This window comes from Phocoena sinus, chromosome 3 (assembly GCF_008692025.1).
Source record: "Phocoena sinus isolate mPhoSin1 chromosome 3, mPhoSin1.pri, whole genome shotgun sequence".
NCBI lineage: Eukaryota > Metazoa > Chordata > Mammalia > Artiodactyla > Phocoenidae > Phocoena > Phocoena sinus.
The window spans coordinates 63,047,595-63,074,351 of record NC_045765.1 but is presented as its reverse complement, the minus strand read 5'-3'; the positions used below and the strand labels follow the sequence as shown (position 1 = coordinate 63,074,351).

General features: G+C 36.8%; 1 protein-coding gene across 3 annotated transcripts in view; it reads right to left on the bottom strand.

Moving 5' to 3' along the window:
* Positions 1-4,908: 4,908 nt before the first annotated feature.
* FNIP1 (folliculin interacting protein 1) overlaps positions 4,909-26,757 on the bottom strand; it is a 170,735-nt gene continuing 148,886 nt past the window's right edge. For 2 of the 3 annotated variants that reach the window (XM_032626261.1, XM_032626260.1), the window contains 4 exons: positions 26,311-26,479; positions 21,357-21,554; positions 10,089-10,204; positions 4,909-7,670 (listed from right to left, as the gene is read on the bottom strand). In XM_032626261.1, coding sequence (XP_032482152.1) covers positions 7,592-7,670; positions 10,089-10,204; positions 21,357-21,554; positions 26,311-26,479 — 562 coding nt within the window. In that variant the 3' untranslated portion in view covers positions 4,909-7,591. Of the gene's footprint in view, positions 7,671-10,088; positions 10,205-21,352; positions 21,555-26,310; positions 26,480-26,757 lie in introns of all 3 variants that reach the window. The other variant, XR_004349143.1, reaches the window with a different exon arrangement.

The following is a 26,757-nucleotide window of genomic DNA, read 5'->3' as shown; positions in this document are numbered from 1 at the left end:
AGTTTACAACATAATATTAGCACACTTCGTTTTTAAGTATAGGACAAAAACCTTACCAGGGAGTTATGACTCAGCCACTCTGGAAGGAAATTTTCAGTTGATCACAATTGTGACATTGTCACTTTCGTCATTTTTTTGTGTATAAACATATCCTCTCAAAAGTCTGCGTAAGATCACAAAAGTTATCCCTTCCATTTTTGAAGCATGTTTCCAAAGCCAGAAGCATGTTTCCAAAGCCACATCAATATTTTGAAAAGAGGGAAAAGGCATTAAAACATGATGACCACGAGCTTGGACTTTAGGGGCAAACATCTGTATTTGTCTTTAATAGGCCATTTCTAGTTAAATGACTTAGTTATTTGATATTTCTAAACTTCAGTTTCCTTAACCGTAAAATGGGAATAGTAAAAGACCTATTGCTTTGGAATTCTCTTAAGATTACATGAGATAATTTATGTGAAGCATTTAGGATGTTGCCTGCACAATCCAGGCACTCTTTACTATTTCTATTACTTTACCTCTAGGAAGTGATTTCTCTAAAGCATATATTCAAATTTGAAGAATTGGATAGGTTTTTCCTTTACTGCTTTTTTTTTATTAGAACTATTAAGAATCACATTTAAGTATTCATGAAGATGTGGAGCAACAGGAACTCTCACAAACTGCCAGTTAAGTGTCTATTGGGAAACCAGTTAGAAAAAAAAGAAGTATCTAGTAAAGCTGAAACTAGCAAGCCCACTCCTTGATATATGTCCTAAAGAATACCCAGAAAAGATGAACAAAAATGGGCACTGTTCATATTAGCCAAAAATTGGAAATAACCGAATTGTCCATCAACTATAGAATGGGTAAATTGCTGTATATTCATTCAGTGAAACACGACCTACATAGCACATGAATGAATCTCCAACATAATGTTGATAGAAAAAAAGCAAAACAAAATATGGGGTATAATTACACAAAGTTCAAACAAGCAAAACTAAAGTATATCACTTAGAGATGCATACACAAAACTATTAAAAGAGAGCAAGGAAATGTTCACAAAAATCATGTTGGAATTTACAAAAATGAGAAGGGAGAGTATTATGATCAGGATAGGGCACATGGAGGAGGGGTGGAGATCCTGAATTACTGAAAATGATTTACTTCTTGACCTAAGTGATGGTTACATTAGTGTACATTTATTAATTTTATATAATACTAGACAAGAAAAAATTAAGTCTATAAAAGTAACATTAAAATAGACCTTATAAGACAGCAACAGTAAAAAACAGTATATTAATATCCACAGTAACTATACATACCTAAATTTAAACATATTTTCAAAATCTATCTTGTCCTTTCCTATCCTGTATTGTGCTTTGGTATGCTGAAAAAAGTGAGGAGACAGTGAGAGCTCTAGTAGCTATTTTCAGAGAAAAGCCAACCTCTACGATAGGATTCACCAACATTAACATGTAGCTGAAACAAAAAAGTAATGGTTCTGAATGCAAGTAACTTACTAAATTATAGGAAAACAAAAAGATGGTTACGTCTTTAAAAAAAAAAAGTAGCTTAACTACTTACCCTACCTTAATTTTTGTCATTATACTTACCACAACCTGACAGCATAATATCTTTGTCTATCTCCTCCACCAGCAGGAAATATGTAAACTTCATGAGAAAGTGTGTGTTATTTACTGACTTATCCCTGGCACCCAGACCCGTGCCCAGCACATAACAGGTGCTCAATCAATATCTGCTAAATGAACAAATTGATCTATCTAAGGACTAAGTGATTAAGAGGGGATTTTGCTTTTAAAAAGATAGACACTTGATTGCTTTCCAATGGCAAAGAAAGATATCTGGCTAGACAACTGTTCTATTATGCAAAACTGAATACTTATTAGGCACACACAATTATATGGCCATCTTTGTAGAACAACAGCAAACCATCAAAAGACTGAAGTTAAGAGCACTGGTTTTAATAGCACCTAGAATGGAGTAAGGAATTCAGATTTGGGGTATGCTGGGAAACTGAGTCACTACTAGTTGAAAACTAAGAGCACTTGCTGGCCCAATTTCTATCACTGAATAAGAATCTTTGAGGGTGGGGTCTAGGAATTAATACTTTCCAAACACTATCTAGGTGTTCCTAATATGCAACCAGGTTTGAAAACTACTTTAAACTAACTCAGGTTTTGGACTAGTCTGACCCATCTTAATTCCGACACAATGAAGGATATTGACTTGTGAGTGATGAAGCAAATGTATGACACAAAAGTGGCATCACAAGTTTCTTGAGGAAATAATATCTTCTTTATATTTACACAACACTTCAACAAGGTTATTCCCTTTGAGACAATTTAGGTAACACTGCTTTTATCAATAATTTTACTTTGACTGTTGAGGTGAATATAAAAACATGTTTTGGGACTGTCCTTGTTACAATGGTCACTTGGAAAGGAAGGAATCTCCAACCTCTTCAACTTAATACTCTCCTTAAATACAGTTATACCTAGGGCAGGTCTAATCAGATAGTGCTAACCTGGGCAGAGAGCTGTCTGCAACCTGATGAAGGGATAGGTCTAGGCTCATACTTTTATGAAAAGGAGAGTCCCTTTTAAAGGAAACGTTATAAGGGGACCAAATCCTGGGGTATTGGCAAGAAAGAAGCCCCTGACCCGAGCATATGCTTTAAGACCAGAAGTTCTCCTGAAAAAATAATGGATGGAAATTTCATCCATTTAAAAATCTCTTGCTAAAAATTTCTTTTAAAAAATTTAAAAGAAAATTCTTTACAACTCTCTTTTGGATTGCCTGTATTTTCTTTTCTTTAGGGAAGTTTCAAATCTTAACTCTACAGCAAACATGGCCAAGTCTACAGTCTGCACTATAAAGCAAGGACAAGAAGCATTACAGTCTCCAACTTCCCCCTTTCCTATCTGCCTAAGTCCTTCTCACTCAGAGTTACAATTCACCAGCCCCCAGTGCACCTTCAGCTCATGTTTGGTCCCACTTGCCACCCCACCCCTACACCTCCTACAATGGCAAAGACAAACAAAGAAATCTCAGGTATCTTTACAACACATCTGTCACCACATCCTAGTTGGAAACATTCTGTTCTGAGACAGGAAAGAGTATATGACCTCAGATTAAATTCTCTGTATTTCAGTTTCTCATTAGCAGAATCTATGCTTCTCAGAAATGTTGCAAGATTTCTTTAAATTTTTATCAGAGAACAGCAGATATAAACACAGGCAATTATAAACCTCTAAACTATCTGATAAATGCTTCCCAAATACTTGATACTTCCTTTCTGCTTTAAAACAGTGCACTTAGTCTCTTCAGTCAAATGTAAGAGTGATAAATGTAAAATAATATAAAAACAGGCACTGCAAAAAGCCCCTGGCCTAATCCTGCCTCCTGGCCTAACTCTGCCCAAATCAACCCAACCTGAGTAAGGCAGCTTCCCAACAGCCTACTCAGGGTTGAATCACTGCTGCAGAGCAGGCGCTAAGGACTGATGGAAGAGGTGACTTCCCTACAATGCAGATGAAGACGACAGACTTGCTCAGAGGGACATGCAAATCCGTGAACAGAACAGGATTAGAATCCAAACCAACAGGCCAATTTTTTGTTTAATTTTAAAGTCAGGGGCTTCCCTGGTGGCGCAGTGGTTAAGAATCTGCCTGCCAATGCAGGGGACACGGGTTCAAGCCCTGGTCTGGGAAGATCCCACATGCCGCAGAGCAATTAAGCCCGTGCACCACAGCTACTGAGCCTGTACTCTAGAGCCCGCAAGCCACAACTACTGAGCCCATGTGCTACAACTACTGAAGCCCGCACGCCTAGAGCCTGTGCTACTTCTCATTGCCTTCTCAAGGCAGTGAGAAGCCTGTGCACCTCAACGAAGAGAGGCCCCTACTTGCTGCAACTAAAGATAGCCCATGCGCATCAACAAAGACCCAATGCAGCCAAAAATAAATAATAAAGTCAGTAGTAATTTTAATTAGAAACAATGTTCTTGACAAGTTTACATGGCTTCTTCTAGTTTTAAATGATTGGTACTCAGTTTGTTTTCACAAAAGCATTTAAAGAAAATTTCAATTTGTCATCGTGAAGATTCGGTCAAATGTAAGAATATACCATATTTTTTGGTTACTACACTTTAACTCAAAAGAATATATGTTAGGAATTCCCTGGTGGCGCAATGGTTAAGAATCCGCCTGTCAATGCAGGGGACACGGGTTTGAGCCCTGGTCTGGGAAGATACCACAGGCTGTGGAGCAACTAAGCCTGTGTGTTTCAAATACTGAGCCTGCACTCTAGAGCCTGCAAGCCACAACTACTGAGCCCACATGCTGCGACTACTGAAGCCCACGCGCTCTAGGGCCTGCGTGCTACAACTACTAAGCCCGCGTGCTGCAACTACTGAAGCCTGCGCCTAGAACCCATGCTCCACAACAAGAGAAGCTACCACAATGAGAAGCCCGTGCACTGCAACGAAGAGTAGCCTCTCTCACTGCAACTAGAGAAAGCCCGTGCACAGCAACAGACCCAACGCAGCCAAAAATAAAAAAAAATAAAGAATGTTAAATTTCCCCCAAAATAAAATAGATAGGAGCTGTACAGCAAAGGCTGGACAGATTACCTAGCAACCATAGCACCCCAAAATTACTGAGCATTTGGAGTGTGCCAAGCATTGAGATAAATTCTCGACATTCCTTATTTCATTTGACTCTGACAACCTCATAAAGTAGATTCTACTAAGTTACCAATTCAGAAATTTAGGATTAGAGAAGGACATTATGAACAAGGTCACATGCCTAGAAGTGTCACATTTGGGAAAACAATCCAGGTGGGCCGGCACCAGAATCCATGTTACGTATACCTTATTAAATGTGAAAGAAAGAACAACATCATCCATCAAATTGACATGTGTATTTATTGCACAAATATCCCCTAGAACTGGGAGGTTATTATAATACAGGCGTACATTTGAGAAATGTATACAGAACAAGAAACAAGTATTTACATTTTACATCTCCCACCATCTAAATAACTTAAAGCATAATAATCTCATAAGACATCTACCAGAAGTAGGCATTGTGTAAAATCTGTTTCTTTTTAAAGTGATCATCCCCAGTGTATGCCAATTGCAACAAAATGAAATCTGTGCTAGTATGTTTATTGCACTTAACATTTTCAAACTCAAAATTAAGACATATTAATAAAAGCCAGGAATATTTAAAATCAAACCAATTAGTTTATATACAGGAAAAATTAGTTTTAAATCTATAATGTAAAAGATCCCTTTTTCATCTCCTGTTGCAACAAATAGGTTTTTAAAATGTGTAACGTATATCTATCTGTACCGTAAGAAGTTGAAAAAAATTATTTTGAACAGACCAAAAATTCTTTTCACATTCATCATAATGATCACACTTTAAAGAAGTAGCAGCTCATTCCTTGGGCTTTGTGTAATGCAAGAATTACTATGATGAAGGAGCAGAAATTACAGAAGAATTGCAAATTATAAAACTCAGGAATCCTATAAGGATTGATGATTCTATAAGAAACTATAGGCCTTTTCCTTTCAAGCAAAGCTTAGTTTTAAGAATTACAGTAGCATGAGCCATCCATTTATTGAAGACTAGATTTCCTAAATGGTAATTTATTAGAGATTTCAAATAGATAGGACTGTGAACAGTTCAATGATTAATTTAAACAATAACACACATAAAAGACACTGTCTACCTGCTACATATTCTGAACTACAATTAAAAATAAAAATGTACAGTGGCCACATATGATCTTTTCTATATTCTGAATTCTGCTAGAGATTGATTCATAAAATTCCAAACAACAGATGAGAGAAGAACTTCATTAATGAATAGACTAAAAAAATTAAGCTAACGAAAATATATCCATAAACACTCTTTGACAGCAAGTCATCCATGGAAGACTCTGGTACTAACTGGGACCAGCTGATAGGACACAGGGGCCAAAGCAATTGCAAGCACACCAATTTCAGGTCTACATTCCATTAAAATAACCATTTTTTCTTAGTCTAGCTGGAGATTAGAGTAAGACAAAATGTGACCCAATGCTATAAATTCAAGGGCAAAGACTAAATAAACCACAGAAATCTTCCTTAATTATTGAAAACTTAAATAGCAAGAATAGATGCATTGTAGACAAAATGTACCTAGAAACAGAATGAGCAAGTGGTTTTCTGTTTTAAGCTAATCAACTAATTATGATGAAAATAGTTCATGAAAGCAGAAACCAGCTTCACTTCTAGCATTAAAACCATCTTAGACCAGATAAGTAAAGGATAAACTATAATGTAGTATTTCAAGTAAACTGAGGTAGTAGAGCATAATGAAAACTTTATCTACCCATCTTTCTATTTACACTACTTACAAGAGTTTGGTTCCATATTAGCCTTTCTCACAAGCAACACTCTACAATATATATAAAAACAATAACAACTGAAAAGAAATCTTTGAAAAAAGTTAGCTTTTGGAAGAGAGGAGCTATTAGAGAAAAAAAAATCTTAAGAGTTAATGAGTTATTTTAGTGTAAACTGAATATTATGAAGCAGTGAAACAAATATTCAGTTCCTATGGGTTCAAGAAGGGCTGATACCGAAACCAAGGGCCTCGGCTACCTGAGCACTTTTAAAGAAAATAGTATTATTTCTGCCAATGCTTTGGTGCAATTTTTAATCCTAATTTTAATTTATTAAATTAAATGCAAATATGTAAATATTAATATTTATAAGAATTAGCTTATACTTATAAACAAATGGTATAAAGTAGTATTCTTATTTTGGGAATCTACATTCCTCAGCCTTAAAAAAAGATTGGCTTTACTTATATATTTAGGGTGTGTGAAACAGAAAAATCACCAGAAAGTAATATTTCAACATTATATACAATTAATCCTAGTTGAAAATATATTTTTTAAAAAGGCATGTTTACCAATCTTGTATTTCTACCTCTGCTTTTTTAAAAAATAGATACATATGTACACTTGGATGGATAACATAACACAGATTTATACGCTTTATTCTGAGTTTATTCTAATTAACAAGCTGTTTAAAATACTTTGAGAAATACCCAGAAATCAGCTATTTTGAATTGAAAAACAAAAAAACACAAAGTTTCATAGATCTTTGTACCTTAGAAATAAAGAATTAAAACTAATGAAATGACTCTTTCTGAGCCATTTAATCATGAGATATCCATTCCTCCTACTTATGGGTTGTGGCAAGACTGTAGTGATCATAATGAAATTCCTCAATGTTACTCATTTTGTAGAAACGTCGAAGTTACACTTTGGCTTCTTCAAATGCTCTCCCCCCAAATGCTGTTTTTAGTTTCACTTGGTCAAAAATCTGCCACCATCCAGAAGTCCAATCAAAATGAAAAAGCCATCCAGTGATGACACAATATGCACTGCAATGCAGAATACCCACCCAGGTGACTGACTCATTCAGATGAAGGTCTGACAGAGAAAAAAAATTGCCATAAATGCATGTTGTGACTGCTTCCTTGGTTTCTACTTAACTTTCCACCAAAGTTAATTTCCAACAGCCTTTCTGTTAAAGTAGTATCTGAGCAACATATGGAGAGTGAGTGCTTGCTACAGCAGCCAGAAGAGGAAGATCACTGGATTCAATCCTGAAATTAAAAAAAAAAAAATCTCAGTTCAGGTTTATTCCTACAGGCAATGACTGCTATCTATAACGTCACTATACATCTCCACTCAAGGAGCTTGGCCACCCTGGCCAAAAGGAAAAGGGTAAGAGAACTGAAGATAATGAAAATTAGAAATTTTTCAGTAAGTAAAAACCATAACTAAAGATTTTTAAAACAGCCTCTGAAACCCAACAGTAACAAAGTCACGAATGCAGGAAACCATCTCACTGATGTGCTGATGGACCATGCATCAGGGCAAGGGATAATGTCTAAGAAATACTATATAGGGACTTCACTGGTGGCGCAGTGGTTAAGAAGCCACCTGCCAATGCAGGGGACACAGGTTCAAGCCGTGGTCCAGGAAGATCCCACATACCGCGGAGCAGCTAAGCCTGTACGCCACAACTACTGAGCCCACGTGACACAACTACTGAAGCCTGTGTGCCTAGAGCCTGTGCTCCGCAACAAAGAGAAGCCACCGTAATGAGAAGTCTGCTCACCACAACGAAGAGTAGCCCCCACTTGCTAAAACTAGAGAAAGCCCACACCCAGCAACGAAGACCCAACGCAGCCAAAAATAAATAAATTTATTTTTTTAAAAAAAAGAAATATTATATAATATAATAACAGAATAATAGTGTGCAGCCATATTGTTTTAGATACAAATGTTTCTATAATAAGATTTACTTGGAAGACATAATGGAAGCCTCTTAAAAATACAACCTACCACAAATAACTTATACGAAGAGAAAAATGGCCAATAAATATCAAAATAAGTTATGCAGACACACTCCTCGTTAGAGAATAAATCTGAATAAAATCAGATTTCATTTTTCAGCTAGTAGCTTGGCGAAGATTAAAAAGTTTGGTAATAAATAGCAGTAAGAAGAGTGTGCTTCCCACTGTTCGTGAAAATTTATTCTGGTACTTTCTGGATAGCATTTACTATTACTGTCAAAATACCAACAATTTAATCACATATGGCCTTTAATTCAAAAACTCTACATCAAAGAATTTATCCTATAAACCTCAAAGGTTTATATTTATTCCAGCATTGATTTGTAACAGCAAAACACTGAAAATAAATTCCACCATATAATGGAATGCATTACAGCCATTAAAAATGATATAGATCAGTGTGTGTGGTATGTGCTTAAATGAACAAACATTCAAGACACATTAAAAGGCAAGCTGCACCAAGATATATAGAGTACAAATTAATTTATATTTTTAACCCTACACATTTAAAAATTCTGTAAGAAGAAACAATCCACTAACTGTGCTTGACTGAGGACTGGAAGTTGAGGAAAAGACTTACTTTTCACTTTATGCCAAAATGCACTGAAACTTTCATTATATGTACATTACTTTAAAAATTAGTTTAAATTTTCTAAAAATAAAGGCATTACATGCAGAGAATCATCTATTTCTAATCTGGATAATAAGCAATAACATTAATGAATGAATTTAATTTGGTTTCAGACATATAGTAGCAACTCAATGTTGGCTCTTTCTCCCTTCATAAAAGGTGAAATTAGACAAAAGTTCTAGCTTGTTTTAATTTATTCAACCAGCATTTCAAGAAATAATTTTCACATACACACACACAAAGTGGACATAGAACACAGGGAAAGTGACTACAGAACATAATGAAAGGGGCTATACTATGCCTCTCACCAATTTCCTGTTTGTCCTTCAGTTAGCATTTTAAATAATTAGCTTCTTCCTAGGAATAACTTCAGAGTATAAAGACATAATATATAGATAATGGGGAAGGAGTAATAATATGTAGATAATATACCATCATCCATAGAGTGCCATTACTTCAATCAGATCATTTGGAAAGCCGGGCAGATGCTGGGAATGATGAGTTTACAACATATTTAATAAATAAAAACGAATACTTACTTATTTATTTCTAATGCAAAAATTTAGACTTTAATTCCTTTTTATTCGACTATATTCTCAACCTACTGTAATTGCACAAGAGAAAGTGCATTTCAGATCAGTGTAGGACAGGGTTCTGCTTTTATACTGTATACAACAGGGGTCCCCAACCCACAGGCCATGGACTGGTACTAGTCTGTGGCCTGTTAGGAACCAGGCCGCACAGCAGGAAGTGACCGGCGGGCAAGCGAGCAAAGCTTCATCAGCCGCTCCCCGTCATTCGCATTACTGCCTAAGCCATTCTCCATACCCCACGGGTGGAAATGGAAACCGATCCCTGGAGCCAAAAAGGTTGGAGACCGCTGGTATAGAACAACCCAGCTGATAACAGTATACAGCTTCTAACAAGACAAAAAACTTAAAAAGAAAAAAGGCAATTCTGAGGAATATTCCTTGCCTAAATATACACAGTGAAACGAGAAAGCACAGCCGGAAAAGGAATCAGGAACATACCCTAAAACCACTCCCAGCTCCTTGACATGAACACGCATCTGTCCCCGCAGGTACTCAGACAGCATTTTGCTCTTAAAGTATAGCTCCTGTAACCGGTCTTCAAGATGCATTACACACTGCAGTTAGGAGGGAAACAAGAATCAAGTCAGAAAATGGACAACTCTTAAGTAATGCAAATTCCAAAGCATCATGTTTTGACAATTCTATTTAGTTATTCCAACATAAACTAAAATTTGGAGCACATTTTTATTTTTTGAATTTTATTTTATTTTTTATATAGCAGGTTCTTATTAGTTATCCATTTTATACATATTAGTGTATATATGTCAGTACCAGTCTACCAATTCATCCCACAACCCGCACCACCCCGCCGCTGCATCAATGTACATTCCCATCAACAATGCCAGAGGGTTCCTCCTCTCCACACCCTCTCCAACATTTGTTGTTTGTAGATTTTCTGATGATGCCCATTCTAACTGGTGTGAGGTGGTACCTCATTGTAGTTTTGATTTGCATTTCCCTAATAATTAGTGATGTTCAGCAGCTTTTCATGTGCTTCTTGGCCTTCTTTGGAGAAATATCTATTTAGCTCTTCTGCCCATTTATGGATTGGGTTGTTTGTTTTTTTAATGTTGAGCTGCATGAGCAGTTTATATATTTTGGAGATTAATCCTTTGTCCATTGATTCGTCTGCAAATATTTTCTCCCATTCTAAGGGTTCTCTTTTCATCGTTTATAGTTTCTTTTGCTGTGGAAAAGCTTTTAATCTTAATTAAGTCCCATATGTTTATTTTTGTTTTCTTTTTTTTTTTTTGCGGTACGCGGGCCTCTCACTGTTGTGGCCTCTCCCTCTGTGGAGCACAGGCTCCGGAGGCGCAGGCTCAGTGGCCATGGCTCACAGGCTCAGCCGCCCCGCGGCATGTGGGATCCTTCCAGACCAGGGCATGAACCCGTGTCCCCTGCAGCGGCAGGGAGACTCTCAACCACTGCACCACCAGGGAAGCCCTGTTTTCATTTCTTACTCTAGGAGGTGGGTCAAAAAAGATCTTGCTGTGGTTTATGTCAAAGAGTGTTGTTCCTATGTTTTCCTCTAAGAATTTTATAGTGTCTGGTCTTACATTTAGGTCTCAAATCCATTTTGACTTTATTTTTGTGTATGGTGCTAGGGAGTGTTCTAATTTCATTCTTTTACATGTAGCTGTCCAGTTCTCCCAGTACCACTTACTGAAGAGACTGTCTTTTCTCCATTGTATATCCCTGCCTCCTTTGTCATAGATTAGTTGACCATAGGTGCATGGGTTTATCGCTGGACTTTCTATCCAGTTCCCTGGATCTATATTTCTGTTTTTGTGCCAGTACCATACTGTCTTGATTACTGTAGCTTTGTAGTATAGTCTGAAGTCCGGAAGCCTGATTCCTCCAGCTCCGTTTTTTTCCCTCAAGACTGCTTCAACTATTCGGGGTCTTTTGTGTCTCCACACAAATTTTAAGATTTTTTGCTTAGTTCTATAAAAAATGCCATTGGTAATTTGATAGGGATTGCACTGAATCTGTAGATTGCTTTGGGTAATACAGTCATTTTCACAATACTGATTCTTCCAGTCCAAGAACATGGTATATATCTCCATCTGTTTGTATCATCTTTAATTTCTCTCATCAGTGTCTTATACTTTTCTGCATACAAGTCTTTTGTCTCCCTAGGTAGGTTTATTCCTAGGTATTTTATTATTTTTGTTGCAATGGTTAATGGGAGTGTTTCCTTAATTTCTCTTTCAGATTTTTCAACACTAGTGTATGGGAATGCAAGAGATTTCTGTGCATTGATTTTGTATCCTGCAACTTTACCAAATTCATTGATTAGCTCTAGTAGTTTTCTGGTGGCATCTTTAGGATTCTTTATGTATAGTATCATGTCATCTGCAGTGTCAGTTTTACTTCTTCTTTTCCAATTTTTATTCTTTTTATTTCTTTTTCTTCTCTGATTGCGGTGGCTAGCACTTCCAAAACTATGTTGAAAAACAGTGGTGAGAGTGGACATCCTTCTCTTGTTCCTGATCTTAGAGGAAATGCTTTGAGTTTTTCACCGTTGAGAATGATGTTTGCTGTGGGTTTGTCGTACATGGCCTTTATTATGTTGAGGTATGTTCCCTCTATGCTCACTTTCTGGAGAGTTTTTGTCATAAATGGGTGTTGAATTTTGTCAAAAGCTTTTTCTGCATCTATTGAGATGATCATATGGTTTGACCATATTCTTCAATTTGTTAATATGGTGTATCACACTGATTATTTGCGTATATTGGAGAATCATTACATTCCTGGGATAAATCCCACTTCCTCATGGTATATGATCCTTTTAATGTGTTGTTGGATTCTGCTTGCTAGTATTTTGTTGAGGATTTTTGCATCTATATTCATCAGTGATATTGGTCTGTAATTTTTTTTTGTAGTATCTTTGTCTGGTTTTGGTGTCCTCATAGAATGAGTTTGGGAGTGTTCCTTCCTCCACAATTTTTTGGAAGAGTTTGAGAAAGATGGGTGTTAGCTCTTCTCCAAATGTTTGATAGAATTCACCTGTGAAGCCATCTGGTACTGGACTTTTGTTTCTCAGAAGATTTTTAATCACAGTTTCAATTTCATTACTTGTGATTGGTCTGTTCATATTTTCTATTTCTTCCTGGCTCAGTCTTGGTAAGTTATATCTTTCTATAAATTTGTCCATTTCTTCCAGGTTGTCCACTGCATTGGCAGAGAGTTGCTTGTAGTAGTGTCTTAGGATGTTTTGTATTTCTGCGGTGTCTGCTGTAACTTCTCCTTTTCATTTCTAATTTTATTGATTTGAGTCCTCTCCTTCTTTTTCTTGATGAGTCTGGCTAATGGTTTATCAATTTTGTTTATCTTCTCAAACAACCAGCTTTTAGTTTTATTGATCTTTGCTACTGTTTTCTTTGTTTCTATTTCATTTATTTCTGCTCTAATCTTTATCATTTCTTTCCTTCTACTAACTTTGGGTTTTGCTTGTTCTTCTTTCTCTACTTCTTTTAGGTGTAAGGTTAGATTGTTTATTTGAGATTTTTCTTGTTTCTTGAGGTAGGCTTGTATAGCTATAAACTTCCATCTTGTAACTGCTTTTGCTGCATCCCATAGGTTTTGGATCATCGTGTTTTCATTGTCATTTGTCTCTAGGTATTTTTTGATTTCCTCTTTGATTTCTTCAGCGATCGCTTGGTTATTTAGTAACATATTGTTCAGCCTTCAAGTGTTTGTGTTTTTTATGTTTTTTTTCCCTGTAACTGATTTCTAATCTCATAGCATTGTGGTCAGAATAGATGCTTGATATGATTTCAATTTTCTTAAATTTACTGAGGCTTGATTTGTGACCCAAGATGCGATCTATCCTGGATAATGTTCCGTGTGCACATGAGAAGAAAGTGTATTCTGTTGTTTCTGGATGGAATGTCCTATAAATACCAATTAAATCTGGTCTATAGTGTCATTTAAAGCTTGTGTTTCCTTATTAATTTTGTTTGGATGATCTGTCCATTGGTGTAAGTGACGTGTTAAAGTCCCCCATTATTACTGTGTTACTGTCAATTTCCTCTTTTATAGCTGTTAGCAGTTGCCTTATGTATTCAGGTGCTTCTATGTTGGGTGCATATATATTCATAATTGTTATATCTTCTTCCTAGATTGATCCCTTGATCATCATGTAGTGTCCTTCCTTGTCTCTTGTAACATTCTTTAAAGTCTATTTTATCTGAGTATTGCTACTCAAGCTTTCTTTTGATTTCCATTTGCATGGAGTATCTTTTTCCATCCCCTCATTTTCAGTCTTTTTTTGTCCTAGGTCTGAAGTGGGTCTCTTGTAGATAGCATATAGATGGGTCTTGTTTTTGTATCCATTCAGGAAGCCTGTGTCTTTTGGTTGGAGCATTTAATCCGTTCACGTTTAAGGTAATTATTGATATGTATGTTCCTATGACCATTTTCTTAATTGTTATGGGTTTGTTTTTGTAGATCCTTTTCTTCTCTTGTGTTTCCCACTTAGAGAAGTTCCTTTAGCATTTGTTGTAGAGCTGGTTTGGTGGTGCTGAATTCTCTTAGCTTTTGCTTTTCTGTAAAGCTTTTGATTTCTCCATCAAATCTGAATGAGATTATTGCTGGGTAGAGTAATCTTGGTTGTAGGTTCTTCCTTTCATCACTTTAAACATGTCATGCCACTCCCTTCTGGCTTGTAGAGTTTCTGTTGAGAAATCAGCTCTTAACCTTATGGGAGATCCCTTGTATGTTATTTGTTGTTTTTCCCTTGCTGCTTTCAATAATTTTTCTTAGTCTTTAATTTTTCCCAATTTCATTACTATGTGTCTTGGCGTGTTTCTCCTTGGGTTTATCTTGTGTGGAACTCTCTGAGCTTCCTGGACTTGGGTGGCTATTTCCTTTACCACGTTAGGGAAGTTTTCGACTATAATCTCTTCAAATATTTTCTCGGGTCCTTTCTCTCTCTCTTCTCCTTCTGGGACCCCCTATAATGCGAATGTTGTTGTGTCTAATGTTGTCCCAGAGGTCTCTTAGGCTGTCTTTATTTCTTTTTTCTTTATTCTGTTCTGCAGCAGTAAATTCCACCATTCTGTCTTCCAGGTCAGTTATCAGTGCTTCTGCCTCAGTTATTCTGCTATTAATTCCTTGTAGTGTATTTTTCATTTCAGTTATTGTATTGTTCATCTCTGTTTGTTTTTTAATTCTTCTAGGTCTTTGTTAAACATTTCTTGCATCTTCTAGATCTTTGCCTCCATTCTTTTTCCAAGGTCCTAGATCATCTTCACTATCATTATTCTGAACTCTTCTTCCAGGAGGTGGTCTATCTCCACTTCATTTAGTTGTTTTCCTGGAGTTTTATCTTGTTCCTTCATCTGGTACATAGCCTTCTAACTTTTCATCTTGTCTATCTTTCTGTGAATGTGGTTTTTGCTCCACAGGCTGCAGGATTGTAGTTCTTCTTGCTTCTGCTGTCTGCCTTCTGGAGCACATTTTTAAAGCATGCAATCTTAGCTAAAGGAGTGTAAACCTTCTCTAGCTCATATCAAAGATTTAGAGTCTACAGTTATTTTTGTACCGTGGTAAATTACACATCATATAAAATTTACCATTTTACATATAAAAGTTACCATTTTAAATACTTAAGTGTTCAACTGAGAGGCATTATGTACATTCAAAATGTTGTGGAAGTATCACCACTACCCATATCCAGAACTTAAAAAAATACGTTTTTATTCCAAATTTGATAAATAAAACACTCAAATTAATACATTACAAATGTATTTAAATTAGAAAGGCTGCATTCTCCTGTGAAGAGCAAAAGAAAAAAACTTTGCAACAACTCACAGAGAGTGCTCTATAGGCCTTACTAGAAATGTTTCTAAGCTGGAATATTAAAAACTAAAACATATACTTTTTTTATTGTCAATTAACTTGGTCAATTCACTAATAGGTGATTTTTCATGTGAATGGATAATATATATGTATGAGGAAAAAGGCATGAGGTGCAGGTGCTAAAACACTAAATTCTTGCAGTATTTCTTCCCAATGGAAACCAGCTGCTATTAAAGCTTCTAAGAAAAACACAGTTTGTTTTTCTTCAGAAAAAACAATTGAATGTATTTCTTGGCATACATTGTTTTATGGTACATATTTTGTGGTATAATGCTCATGTAGGCTGAAAATAACTTAAGCGAAAAAAAATCTATAAAATGTTTATAATAAAATTCATCCATATACACACACACACACACACACACACACACACACACAATTTACCACACTACCCATTTTTAGGTATACAATTCAATGGCATTTAAGTACATTCGCAATGTTGTGCACCATCATCACTATCCACTTCCAGAACTTTTTTTCATTATCCCAAATAGAAACTCTGTACCCAGTATACAGTAACCCTTCATGCCCTCCTTCCCACCACCCCTGGGAACCTCTATCTACTTTCTGTTTCTATGAATGTGCCTATTATACATACCTAATGTAAGTGGGACCACACAGTATCTGTCCTTTTGTATTTTGCTTGTTTCACTTACTGTAACATTCCATCCATGTTGTATCATGTATCGGAATTTCATTCCTCTAGGTTGTCACAAAGCACTGGGCTGATCTCCCTGTGCTGTGCGGCAGCTTCCCAATAGCCATCCATTTTACGTTTGGTAGTGTGTATATGTCAGTGCTACTCTCTCACTTCATCCCAGCTTCCCCTTCCCCCATGTCTCCATGCCCTCAAGTCCATTCTCTATGTCTGTGTCTTTATTCCTGCCCTGCCACTAGGTTCACTGGTACTGCTTTTTAAAATTCCATATATATGCATTAGCATACAGTATTTGTTTTTCTCTTTCTGACGGGATATGGGAATATATGTATACATATAGCTGATTCACTTTGTTGTATAGCAGAAACAAACACAACATTGTAAAGCATTTACACTCCAATAAAGATGTGAAGAAAAATAAAATAAAATAAAACTAAGACCCACCAGGGACAGACGTGGTAATATGTATATTTAAAAAAAAAAAAAAGAATTTCATTCCTCTTTATGGCTGAAGTATTCCATTCTATGTATTACACGTCATTTGTTGATGGACACGAGTTGTTTCCAATTTTGTCTACTGCAAGTTAATACTGCTGTGAACATTACCATACAATTGTCCCAGTCCCTGCTTTCACTTATTTTGATGATAAACCTAGAAAAAGACTTGCTGGACCACATGACAATGCAATGTTAAACTTTTTGAGGAACTGCCAAACTGTTTTCCACAGCAGCTGCACCATTTAGATTCCCACCAGCAACGCACAAGGCTTCCAATTTCTCCGCATCCAATACTTTTTATTTTCAGGGTTTGCTTGATCAAACCCATCCTTATCAGTGTGAAGTGGTATCTCACTGTGGCTTTGATTTGCATTTTCCTAATGACTAATGGATGTTGAACATTCTCTCATGTGCTTATTGACTATTTGTATATCTTCTTTAGAGAAATGTCTACTCAAGTTCTCTGCCTATTGTTTGAGTTGTTTTTTTTTAACATCTTTATTGGCATATAATTGCTTTACAATGGTGTGTTACTTTCTGCTTTATAACGAAGTGAATCAGCTATACATATACATATATCCCCATATCTCCTCCCTCTTGTACCTCCCTCTCACCCTCCCTATCCCACCCCTCCAGGTGGTCACAAAGCACCGAGCTGATCTCCCTGTGCTATGCAGCTGCTTCCCACTAGCTATCTATTTTACATTAGGTAGTATATGTAAGTCCATGCCACTCTCTGACTTCATCCCAGCTTACCCTTCCCCCTTCCCGTGTCCTCAAGTCCATTCTCTAGTAGGTCTGTGTCTTTATTCCTGTCCTGCCCCTAGGTTCTTCATAACCTTTTTTTTTTTTTTTTTAGATTCCATATGTATGTGTTAGCATACAGTATTTGTTTTTCTCTTTCTGACTTACTTCACTCTGTATGACAGACTCTAGGTCCATCCACCTCACTACAAATAACTCAATTTCGTTTCCTTTTATGGCTGAGTAATATTCCATTGTATATGTGGGTCCCATCTTCTTTATCCATTCATCTGTCGATGGACATGTAGGTTGCTTCCATGTCCTGGCTATTGTAAATAGAGCTGCAATGAACACTGTGCTACATGACTCTTTTTGAATTATGGTTTTCTCAGGGTATATGCCCAGTAGTGGAATTGCTGGGTCATATGGTAGTTCTGTTTTTAGTTTTTTAAGGAACCTCCATACTGTTCTCCATAGTGGCTGCACCAATTTACATTCCCACCAACAGTACAAGAGGGTTCCCTTTTCTCCACACCCTCTCCACCATTTATTGTTTGTAGATATTTTGAATCATCCATTCTGACTGGTGTGAGGTGATACTTCATTGTAGTTTTGATTTGCATTTCTCTAATGATTACTGATGTTGAGTATTCTTTCATGTGTTTTGGCAATCTGTATATCTTCTTTGGAGAAATGTCTACTTAGGTCTTCTGCCCATTTTTGGATTGGGTTGTTTGTTTTTTGATATTGAGCTGCATGAGCTGCTTGTAAATTCTGGAGATTAATCCTTTGTCAGTTGCTTCATCTGCAAATATTTTCTCCCATTCTGAGGGTTGTCTTTTTGTCTTGTTGATGGTTTCCCTTGCTGTGCAAAAGCTTTTAGGTTTCATTAGATCCCATTTGTTTATTTTTGTTTTTATTTCCATTTCTCTAGGAGTTGGGTCAAAAAAGGATCTTGCTGTGATTTATGTCATAGAGTGTTCTGCTTATGTTTTTCTCTAAGAGTTTTATAGTGTCTGGCCTTACATTTTGAGTTTAATCCATCTGGAGTTTATTTTTGTGTATGGTGTTAGGGAGTGTTCTAATTTCATTCTTTTACATGCAGCTGTCCAGTTTCCCCAGCACCACTTATTGAAGAGGCTGTCTTTTCTCCATTGTATATTCTTGCCTCCTTTATTAAAGATAAGGTGACCATATGTGTGTGGCTTTATCTCTGGGCTTTCTATCCTGTTCCATTGATCTATCTTTCTGTTTTTGTGCCAGTACCATACTGTCTTGATTACTGTAGCTTTGTAGCATAGTCTGAAGTCAGGGAGCCTGATTCCTCCAGCTCCGTTTTTTTTTTTTTTTTTTTTAAATTAATTCATTTATTTATTTATATTTTTGGCTGTGTAGGGTCTTCGTTTCTGTGCGAGGGCTTTCTCTAGTTGCGGCGAGCGGGGGCCACTCTTCATCGCCGTGCACGGGCCTCTCACTGTCGTGGCCTCTCTTGTTGCGGAGCACAGGCTCCAGACACACAGGCTCAGTAGTTGTGGCTCACGGGCCCAGTCGCTCCGTGGCATGTGGGATCTTCCCAGACCAGGACTCGAACCCGTGTCCCCTGCATTGGCAGGCAGATTCTCAACCACTGCGCCACCAGGGAAGCCCAGCTCCGTTTTTCTTTCTCAAGATTGCTTTGGCTATTCTTGAGTTGTTTCTTTGCTGTTGTTGAACTGTAGGAGTTCTCTATGTATTCTGGATATCAATCTCTTTTCAGATATATGATTAGCAAATATTTTCTCCTGTCAATTGTCTTCACTCTGTTGATAGTGTCCTTTGATACACAGAAGTTTTTAAGTTTGATGAAGTCCCAATTTATCTATTTTTCCCTTTATTGCCTGTGCTTTTTTTTTTTTTTGGCGGTACGCAGGCCTCTTACTGCTGCGGCCTCTCCCGCTGCGGAGCACAAGCTCCGGATGCCCGTATTACCTGTGCTTTTGATGCCACTTCCAAGGAATCACTGCTAAAGCCAATATCATGAAAATTATCCTCTATATTTTCTTTTCTTTTTTTTTTTTTTTTTTTTTTTGCAATACGCGGGCCTCTCACTGTTCTGGCCTCTCCCGTTGCGGAGCACAGGCTCCGGACACACAGGCCCAGTGGCCATGGCTTACGGGCCCAGCCGCTCCGCAGTATGTGCGATCTTTCCGGACCGGGACACGAACCCATGTCCCCTGCATCGGCAGGCAGACTCTCAACCACTGCGCCACCAGGGAAGCCCCCCTATGTTTTCTTTAAAGAGTTTTATAGTTTTAGTACTTGAGCTTAGGTTTAAGTTTAGATTTAAGCTTGAGTTCATTTTTGTATATGGCATAATAAAGTAAGGGTTCAACTTCATTCTTTTGCATGTATATATCCAGTTTTCTCAGCATGATTTGTTGAAAAGACTCGTTTCCCCTTTGAACAATCTTGGCTTCCTTGTCAAAAACCAATTGACCATATTATGTGAGGGTTTATTTTGGGGATACTATATTCTATTCGTCTTTATTTCTGTCCTTATGCTAGTATCATACTGTTTTGATTACTGTCATTTTGTATTAAGTTTTAAAATTAGGAGGTGTGAGTCCTCCAACTTCATCTCAGTACTATCATCTTAATAATACTAAGTCTTACAAACCATGAATATGAGATGTCTTTCATTTATTTATGTCTTTAACTTCTTTCAGAGATGTTTTGTAGTTTTCAGTGTACAAGTCTTTTGCCTCCTTGGTTAAATTTATTCCTAAGTAATCTATTCTTTTAATGTTATTGTAAGTGCTTTCTTAATTTCCTCTTCAAGATTGTTCATTCCTAGCTTATGGGAATGCAACTATCTTTGCATGCTGATTTATCTTGCATCTCTGCTGAATTCATCTATTAGCTCTCTCAGGGTTTTTTTGGTGGAATCTTTAAGTTTTCTACATATAAGATCATATTTGCAAGCAGAGATAATTTCACTTCTTCCTTTCCAATTTGGATGCCTTTTGTTTCTTTTTCTTGCCTAACTGCTCTCACTACGACTTTCCAATACTATGTTGAATAAAAGTGGTGGAGGTGAGCATCCATGTCTTGTCCCTGTTCTTAGGGGTAAAACTTTTAGTCTTTTACCACTGAGTATAATGTCAGCTGTGGGTTTGTCATATATGGCCTTTGTCATGTTGATCTACAAAGGTTTTTAACTATGCTATATTATAGTCCTCCTAACAAGAAAAGGAAAGAATCTTGAAAGTTGGAAATGATGTCTTCAGTAAGAGGTTACCAGTGTTATAAAGAGCGATCGTCCGAAGTCCTAACACAAAAATGAGGATATAGAATTCACTGGCATTCTGCACAGAGCTTAGGGATGTTGCACTGCCATACCTCACATGATACTAAGTAAGGCACTAAATTCTGGCTGCTGAAATCACAGACTATATAGACACGTACACATCCCTTTCTGTCTTAGTCAGCTTGGGCTGCAACAACAAAGTACCACAGACTCAATGGCTTAAATAACAGAAAATTATTTTCTCCCAGTTCTGGAGACTGGAAGTCTGAGATCAGATCAGGGTGCCAGCATGGCTGAGTGTTAGTGAGAACTCTCTTCCTGGCTAGTAGATGGCTGCCTTCTTTCCTGCGTCCTCACATGGTAGAGAGAGCACAATCTCTCTCTTCCTCTTCTTATAAGGCCACTAATCCCATCATGAAGGCCCCACTCTAATGATCTAATCTAACCCTAATTAACTCCCAAAGGCCATCACACTGGGGAGTTATGGCTTCAAAATATGGATTTTAGGGGAACACAAATATTCAGTCCATAACACCTTCTTTCAGGAAAACAATGATGAAGCTAACAGTAGTATTCAATGTAGGCACATACATAACAATAGGGTTAAGTTAGCTATCACAGTGCTCACAGTAATTCAAGCCTTACAGATACTTACAAAATTTGGAGACAAGTTATGCTTATAAAGCTGAAGAGTGGAATGAAGCAGATTGGAAACAAGACTGGAAACCAACACTTCCTTTCCCAATTTATTATCTGTCATTCGTCTCTGGCTACTGGCCACTTGAACAGTCCATTTATCCATATCTGCTATAATACAGACAGCTTCTGCTATTGGTTCATCCAATACTGGATGCTGGGGAAAAAAAGAAGACATCATCTTATGATAAATAAAGTTTTCAAAGATAATGTTAATGGGATGGGCAAGGAAGAGATACTAGACAAAAACAAAATAAAAGAATATGAAATTCTGAGAGCTACTGCCAAAGAAACCTTGACAGTGAAGAGTGAAATAGTAAAGTAACTTAATAACAAATACCCTGAGATATTTTACAGAAGTCATCATAGGTAGAGATTCATTACCAGAACTTTGTATTCTTTAATTCAGAACTTGAATTTCACCAGTATTTCGATCATTCATTCATTCAACAAATTTACTGAGTGCCAACTATGTGCCAGGCAACTGAAAGAAAATGTTTTAACCTTGAGAGAGCTAAATATTTTAAAAATCAGTAGGAAATAAATTCATATGAAGAAGTCAATGATAAGGTTCTGTGCTAACTACCCCATCCAGTCAGGCATTAATTTCCTTGAGCACCTCAGAGGCTATCCCTTGATTATCCCTTCCTGGCTACATATGCCAGGTTTTTTCTGTTTTACAGATGTATATCCAGAGTATGGATATAACCATTCAAAAGGAGACAAATCAACAGGTACTAACATGTCTCTCCAGGATACATGGTTAAATGGAAAAAAAAAAAAAGTCACTATACACACATACACACATACACATTATACCCCAATTATGTTTTTAAAAATCAGGGGACTTCCCTAGTGGTCCAGTGGGTAAGACTCTGCACTCCCAATGCAGGGGATCTGGGTTTGATCCCTGGTCAGGGAACTAGATGTCGCATGAATGCTGCAACTAAGAGTCCGAATGCCACAACTAAGACCCACCACAGCCAAAATAAATAAATAAATATTAAAAAAAAAAAAAATCCCATCTATATCTAAATGCAAATGTATAGAAAAAAGAATGAAAATACTCAAATCAAACTATCATAAAGATCTTTGTGAAGAAGTATGGAATATTAAGAGTATGAAGAAGGATTTTTACTTTTTGCTTTGTATATATTGTTTAAATTTCTATCAGAAGCATTCACCTAAAGGATACTTTTATAATTAGAAAATTTAACACATAGTGAAAAAAAAATTTTTAACTCACATATACGGATAAAAGGACCACAGGCATATGGCTGTGCCCTTGGTTTCCCACAGTTTACACACAAAGACCAAAAATGACAATTAAGTACACAGCACCACCATAAGAAAGAAATGCTCAATACTTTAATTTTTTTTGTATTTGGAAAGGTAAGGATTTCTTCACCACTGCACAAATGAATTAACAACAATAAGACTGAAGTATAAACTACAATCTTGAACCCAATGGCCTTTTTCCTTTATAACTTTTACTATTACTAAAATTTCATAGCAAGAATGTAAGTTTATTCCTGGATAAACCCAAGTTTGGCACCCCCAAAGGATATCCCTTTGCCCAGTTAATAACCACTTTGAATAAAGCTTTTTGCTCAATGCTAAGGAAACAAAGAGAAGGGAGCTCACAGTCTTATGAGGGAGATAAAAAGAAATACATGTGGCTATGAAAATACTTGCATAATAGACAAAATAGTAACCAAGTGCTGTGGTACCAGAGGAGGGCAAGAATGGGTTCTGTGTGACTGGTAGTTACACAGTGGAAGGGACATAGGGATATGACACTGAATAGGATGAATAGGATTCTTAGCAAAAAATGGGAGAGGAATATGGATAATTCTGTAAGAGGGAATATCATGAGAAGACTTAAAGATAGAAGTAGATGGATGTAACCAAATTTGTGAAAAATGATACAGAGAAGTGGGGAAGAAGAGAATGGCAAGTAAGAAGCGTGGAAAGATACATTGTGAAGACTTTCCATGGAACTCTAAACTTTATATTTGTTTTTATAAAATCGTACTTAAATATTTCTTATTCAACTCTTACCAAGGATATAACATTTTTCTATTCATCAACTTCATTACTGAAACATAATTTTGGAAATGGTATATATACCTAAAGATGTAAGGTATATCTTACTTTTTTAAGAAACAATAGTGAATATATATTTAACATAACTACCTCTGTGGTTATAAAAGAAAAATAAGACAGGAGATATGATCAAATAATTAAAGTGGAAAACAAACTGTTAAAGGAAGATACTACTTTCAGAAGCAGTGGGCATCTTTAGGAGATGAGAATTATGATGGGTGTTCATCTACTATCCTCACAAGGAAATGTCTAAACCGATAGTGGGGAAACTGCTATGAAATACACCTTTTATTTTAAAGGGTTAAAAAGCACTTTAGAAATTAACTTTATATCTCCTCAATCAAAAAGTCACGTGGCTAAGATTTTAAAAGCTATTTTTTTGGTAAGAAAAAGGAAAATGAGCCCACATCAGTAGTTTCCCAAGAAAGAAGGGTCTAAATCCCAAGTTTGAGATTAGAAAGAATCCAAATCAAACTCACTTTAGGAGCTGTTAAAGAAAAAAGGGGGCAGTGCCAGTCATTCATTCTGAAATTGCTTGTTTTCACACAATGGATTATTATAAGCAATGTACTAATTGGATAAAATTTCAATTGAACCAATTTCAGTCCTTTCACTTCATCATCAACTTCTGGAAAAAACAGCCTACACCCCATGGGAGCATATTCTCAACTGACATATTATAGTAGTCTCCTCCACAATACTAAGTTTGTATCCAGCCTCAAATACTTCCGAGTCACAAAAGAGGAAGTACATGAATGGGAATTCATATGAACCTAAATTCAGTGAATCTAAAGCTTAATATTTTTTAAACCTTTTTTTCTGAGTTCCATAACTTCTACAATACGAATGTATCCACAATCCTACCAGCCCTTTTTCTCTCCCAGGCATTTCCAGAATCTCAATACATAAACTCCCAAATCCTTAAGTATCTCCTCTCTAGCAGATACTCCTAGATCTCCACCACATTACAAAACCTGATTTTTTCAGTTGCCTTCTAGGCATTCAAACACGGCCTTGCAGAATGCACTTTTAAACTCAAAATTTACCAAATCAACTTCAGTGTACCTTCCTCAAAGCTAGCCAGTTTTCTTCAGTTACCTTTTTTTTAAAAGAAGAGAGCGAACCCCAATGTTGTAAAGGGAACAGGTTTTAGGGACATTACAAACTGCTGTTCAAACTAGTATTGTCTTTTGGAAAAGAAACTACAAAACATGCAACAAGAACATGAAAATACTTCTAATCGTAAAAACTGGCCAGTAACTTCATTTCTGGGAATCTAGCCTAAAGAAATCATCTTAAATTCATAAAACACAGCAAGAGTATCAGTGTTATTTATAACAATAAAATGAAGAAAAGTTGTTTTAAAAGTTGAGCAACAGAGAAGAGAGAACACAGAAATAAACCCATGTATATATGCTCAATTAACTTATGACAAAGGACCCAAGAATATACAATGGAGGAAGGACAGTTTCTTCAATAAATGGTGCTTAAAAAACTGAACAGGGACTTCCCTGGTGGCACAGTGGTTAAGAAGTCGCCTGCCAATGAAGGGGACACGGGTTTGAGCCCTGGTCTGGGAAGATTCCACATGCCGTGGAGCACCTAAGCCCTTGCACCACAACTACTGAGCCTGCATTCTAGAACCTGGGAGCCACAACTACTGAGCCGGCGTGCTGCAGCTACTGAAGCCTGCATGCCTAGAGCCCATGCTCCACAACAAGAGAAGCCACCACAATGAGGAGCCCACACACCACAACGAAAAGTAGCCCCCGCTCGCCACAACTAGAGAAAGCCCACGTGCAGCAACTAAGGCCCAACACAGCCAAAAATAAATAAATTAATTAATTAATAAAAAAAAAAACTGAACAGCCACATTGCAAAAGAATGAAACTGGACCACTATCTTACACCATACACAAAAGTCAACTCATATGCTATATGAGTACTATATACCATGACCAAGTGGGTTTTTTCCCACCTAGGAATACAAAGATTGGATTAACATCTAAAAATCCATCAATGTAATCTATCATATTAACAGTTTAAAGAAGAAAAACCCACGATCATTTCAATAGACACAGAAAAAGTATTTGACAAAACCCCACACTCATTCATGATTTAAGGGCGTGGGGGACAGAAAACTCAAAACACTAGGAATAGAAGGGAACTTTATCCACCTGATAAAGAGCATCTTATAAGAATCTAACAGCTACCATCATGCTTAATAATTAAAGGCTCAATGTTTTCCCCCTAAGAAAAGGAACAAGACAAGGATGTCCACTATCAGCACTTCAATGCAATACTGTACTGAAGGTTCTAGCCTGTACGATCAGGCAAGAAAAAGAAAAAGAGGCACCCAGACTGGAAAGGAAGATAACATAAGCCGGTATGTAGAAAATCTTAAAGAATCCACACAAAAAAACTATGAGAACTAATAAAAGAGTTCATCAAAGTGGCAGGATACAACAGCAATATACAAAAATCAATTGTACTATATACCAGCAATGAAAATTAATTCCATTCATATTTAAGCATTTGCAATATTTTGAAATTATAAATAACCTAGTGATGAACATCCATGAACACATACAGTATTTTCTGATTTCCAATTTGATAGATTCCTGGAACTCTCTACTTGCTTTCACAATGACAGGTACAAACATGCAGGTTTTTGCATATAAAGTGATGGATTTAGAAAACAACAATTGTATTACACACTGAAGTGTTACCAAAATTAAGGCAACTTTGGGTTCTACTGGTTAACAGAGTTTGCCCTAAATAAATTTAAGAGCAGTGAAGGTCACTTACCTGCACAGCATGAGACAAATCTGACACTAAACACTGACGGAGCCTCTCATCATTCCCAATTCCTTGAAGAACAAAGTCAGGCACATAAGAAGAGCAGTAGCCACCCAGCAAGGACCTCCCAAAGTTGGCAATATTGGGCTGAACAGCACTCACTTCAATTAACTTTGACCTGCAAGAAAAGTTCCAAAAGAAGGCATACCTAATCAATAATAAATATATTTTACCAACACACACACAAAAAATTGGACTCTACTAGTCCACATTTCCAGTACCATCATTCTTTATAAAATATACTAATAGTAAAATCATCCTTAAATAAAAACTGGCTTAAGGGCTCAATGAGACCACAAAATACTCCTTCCTATCCAAAAAGGGTCTGTAATGGACAACTCTGTAATGAGGTGAACATAAATCTTTCATAACAGACTTTAGGAATGCTGTCCCTTG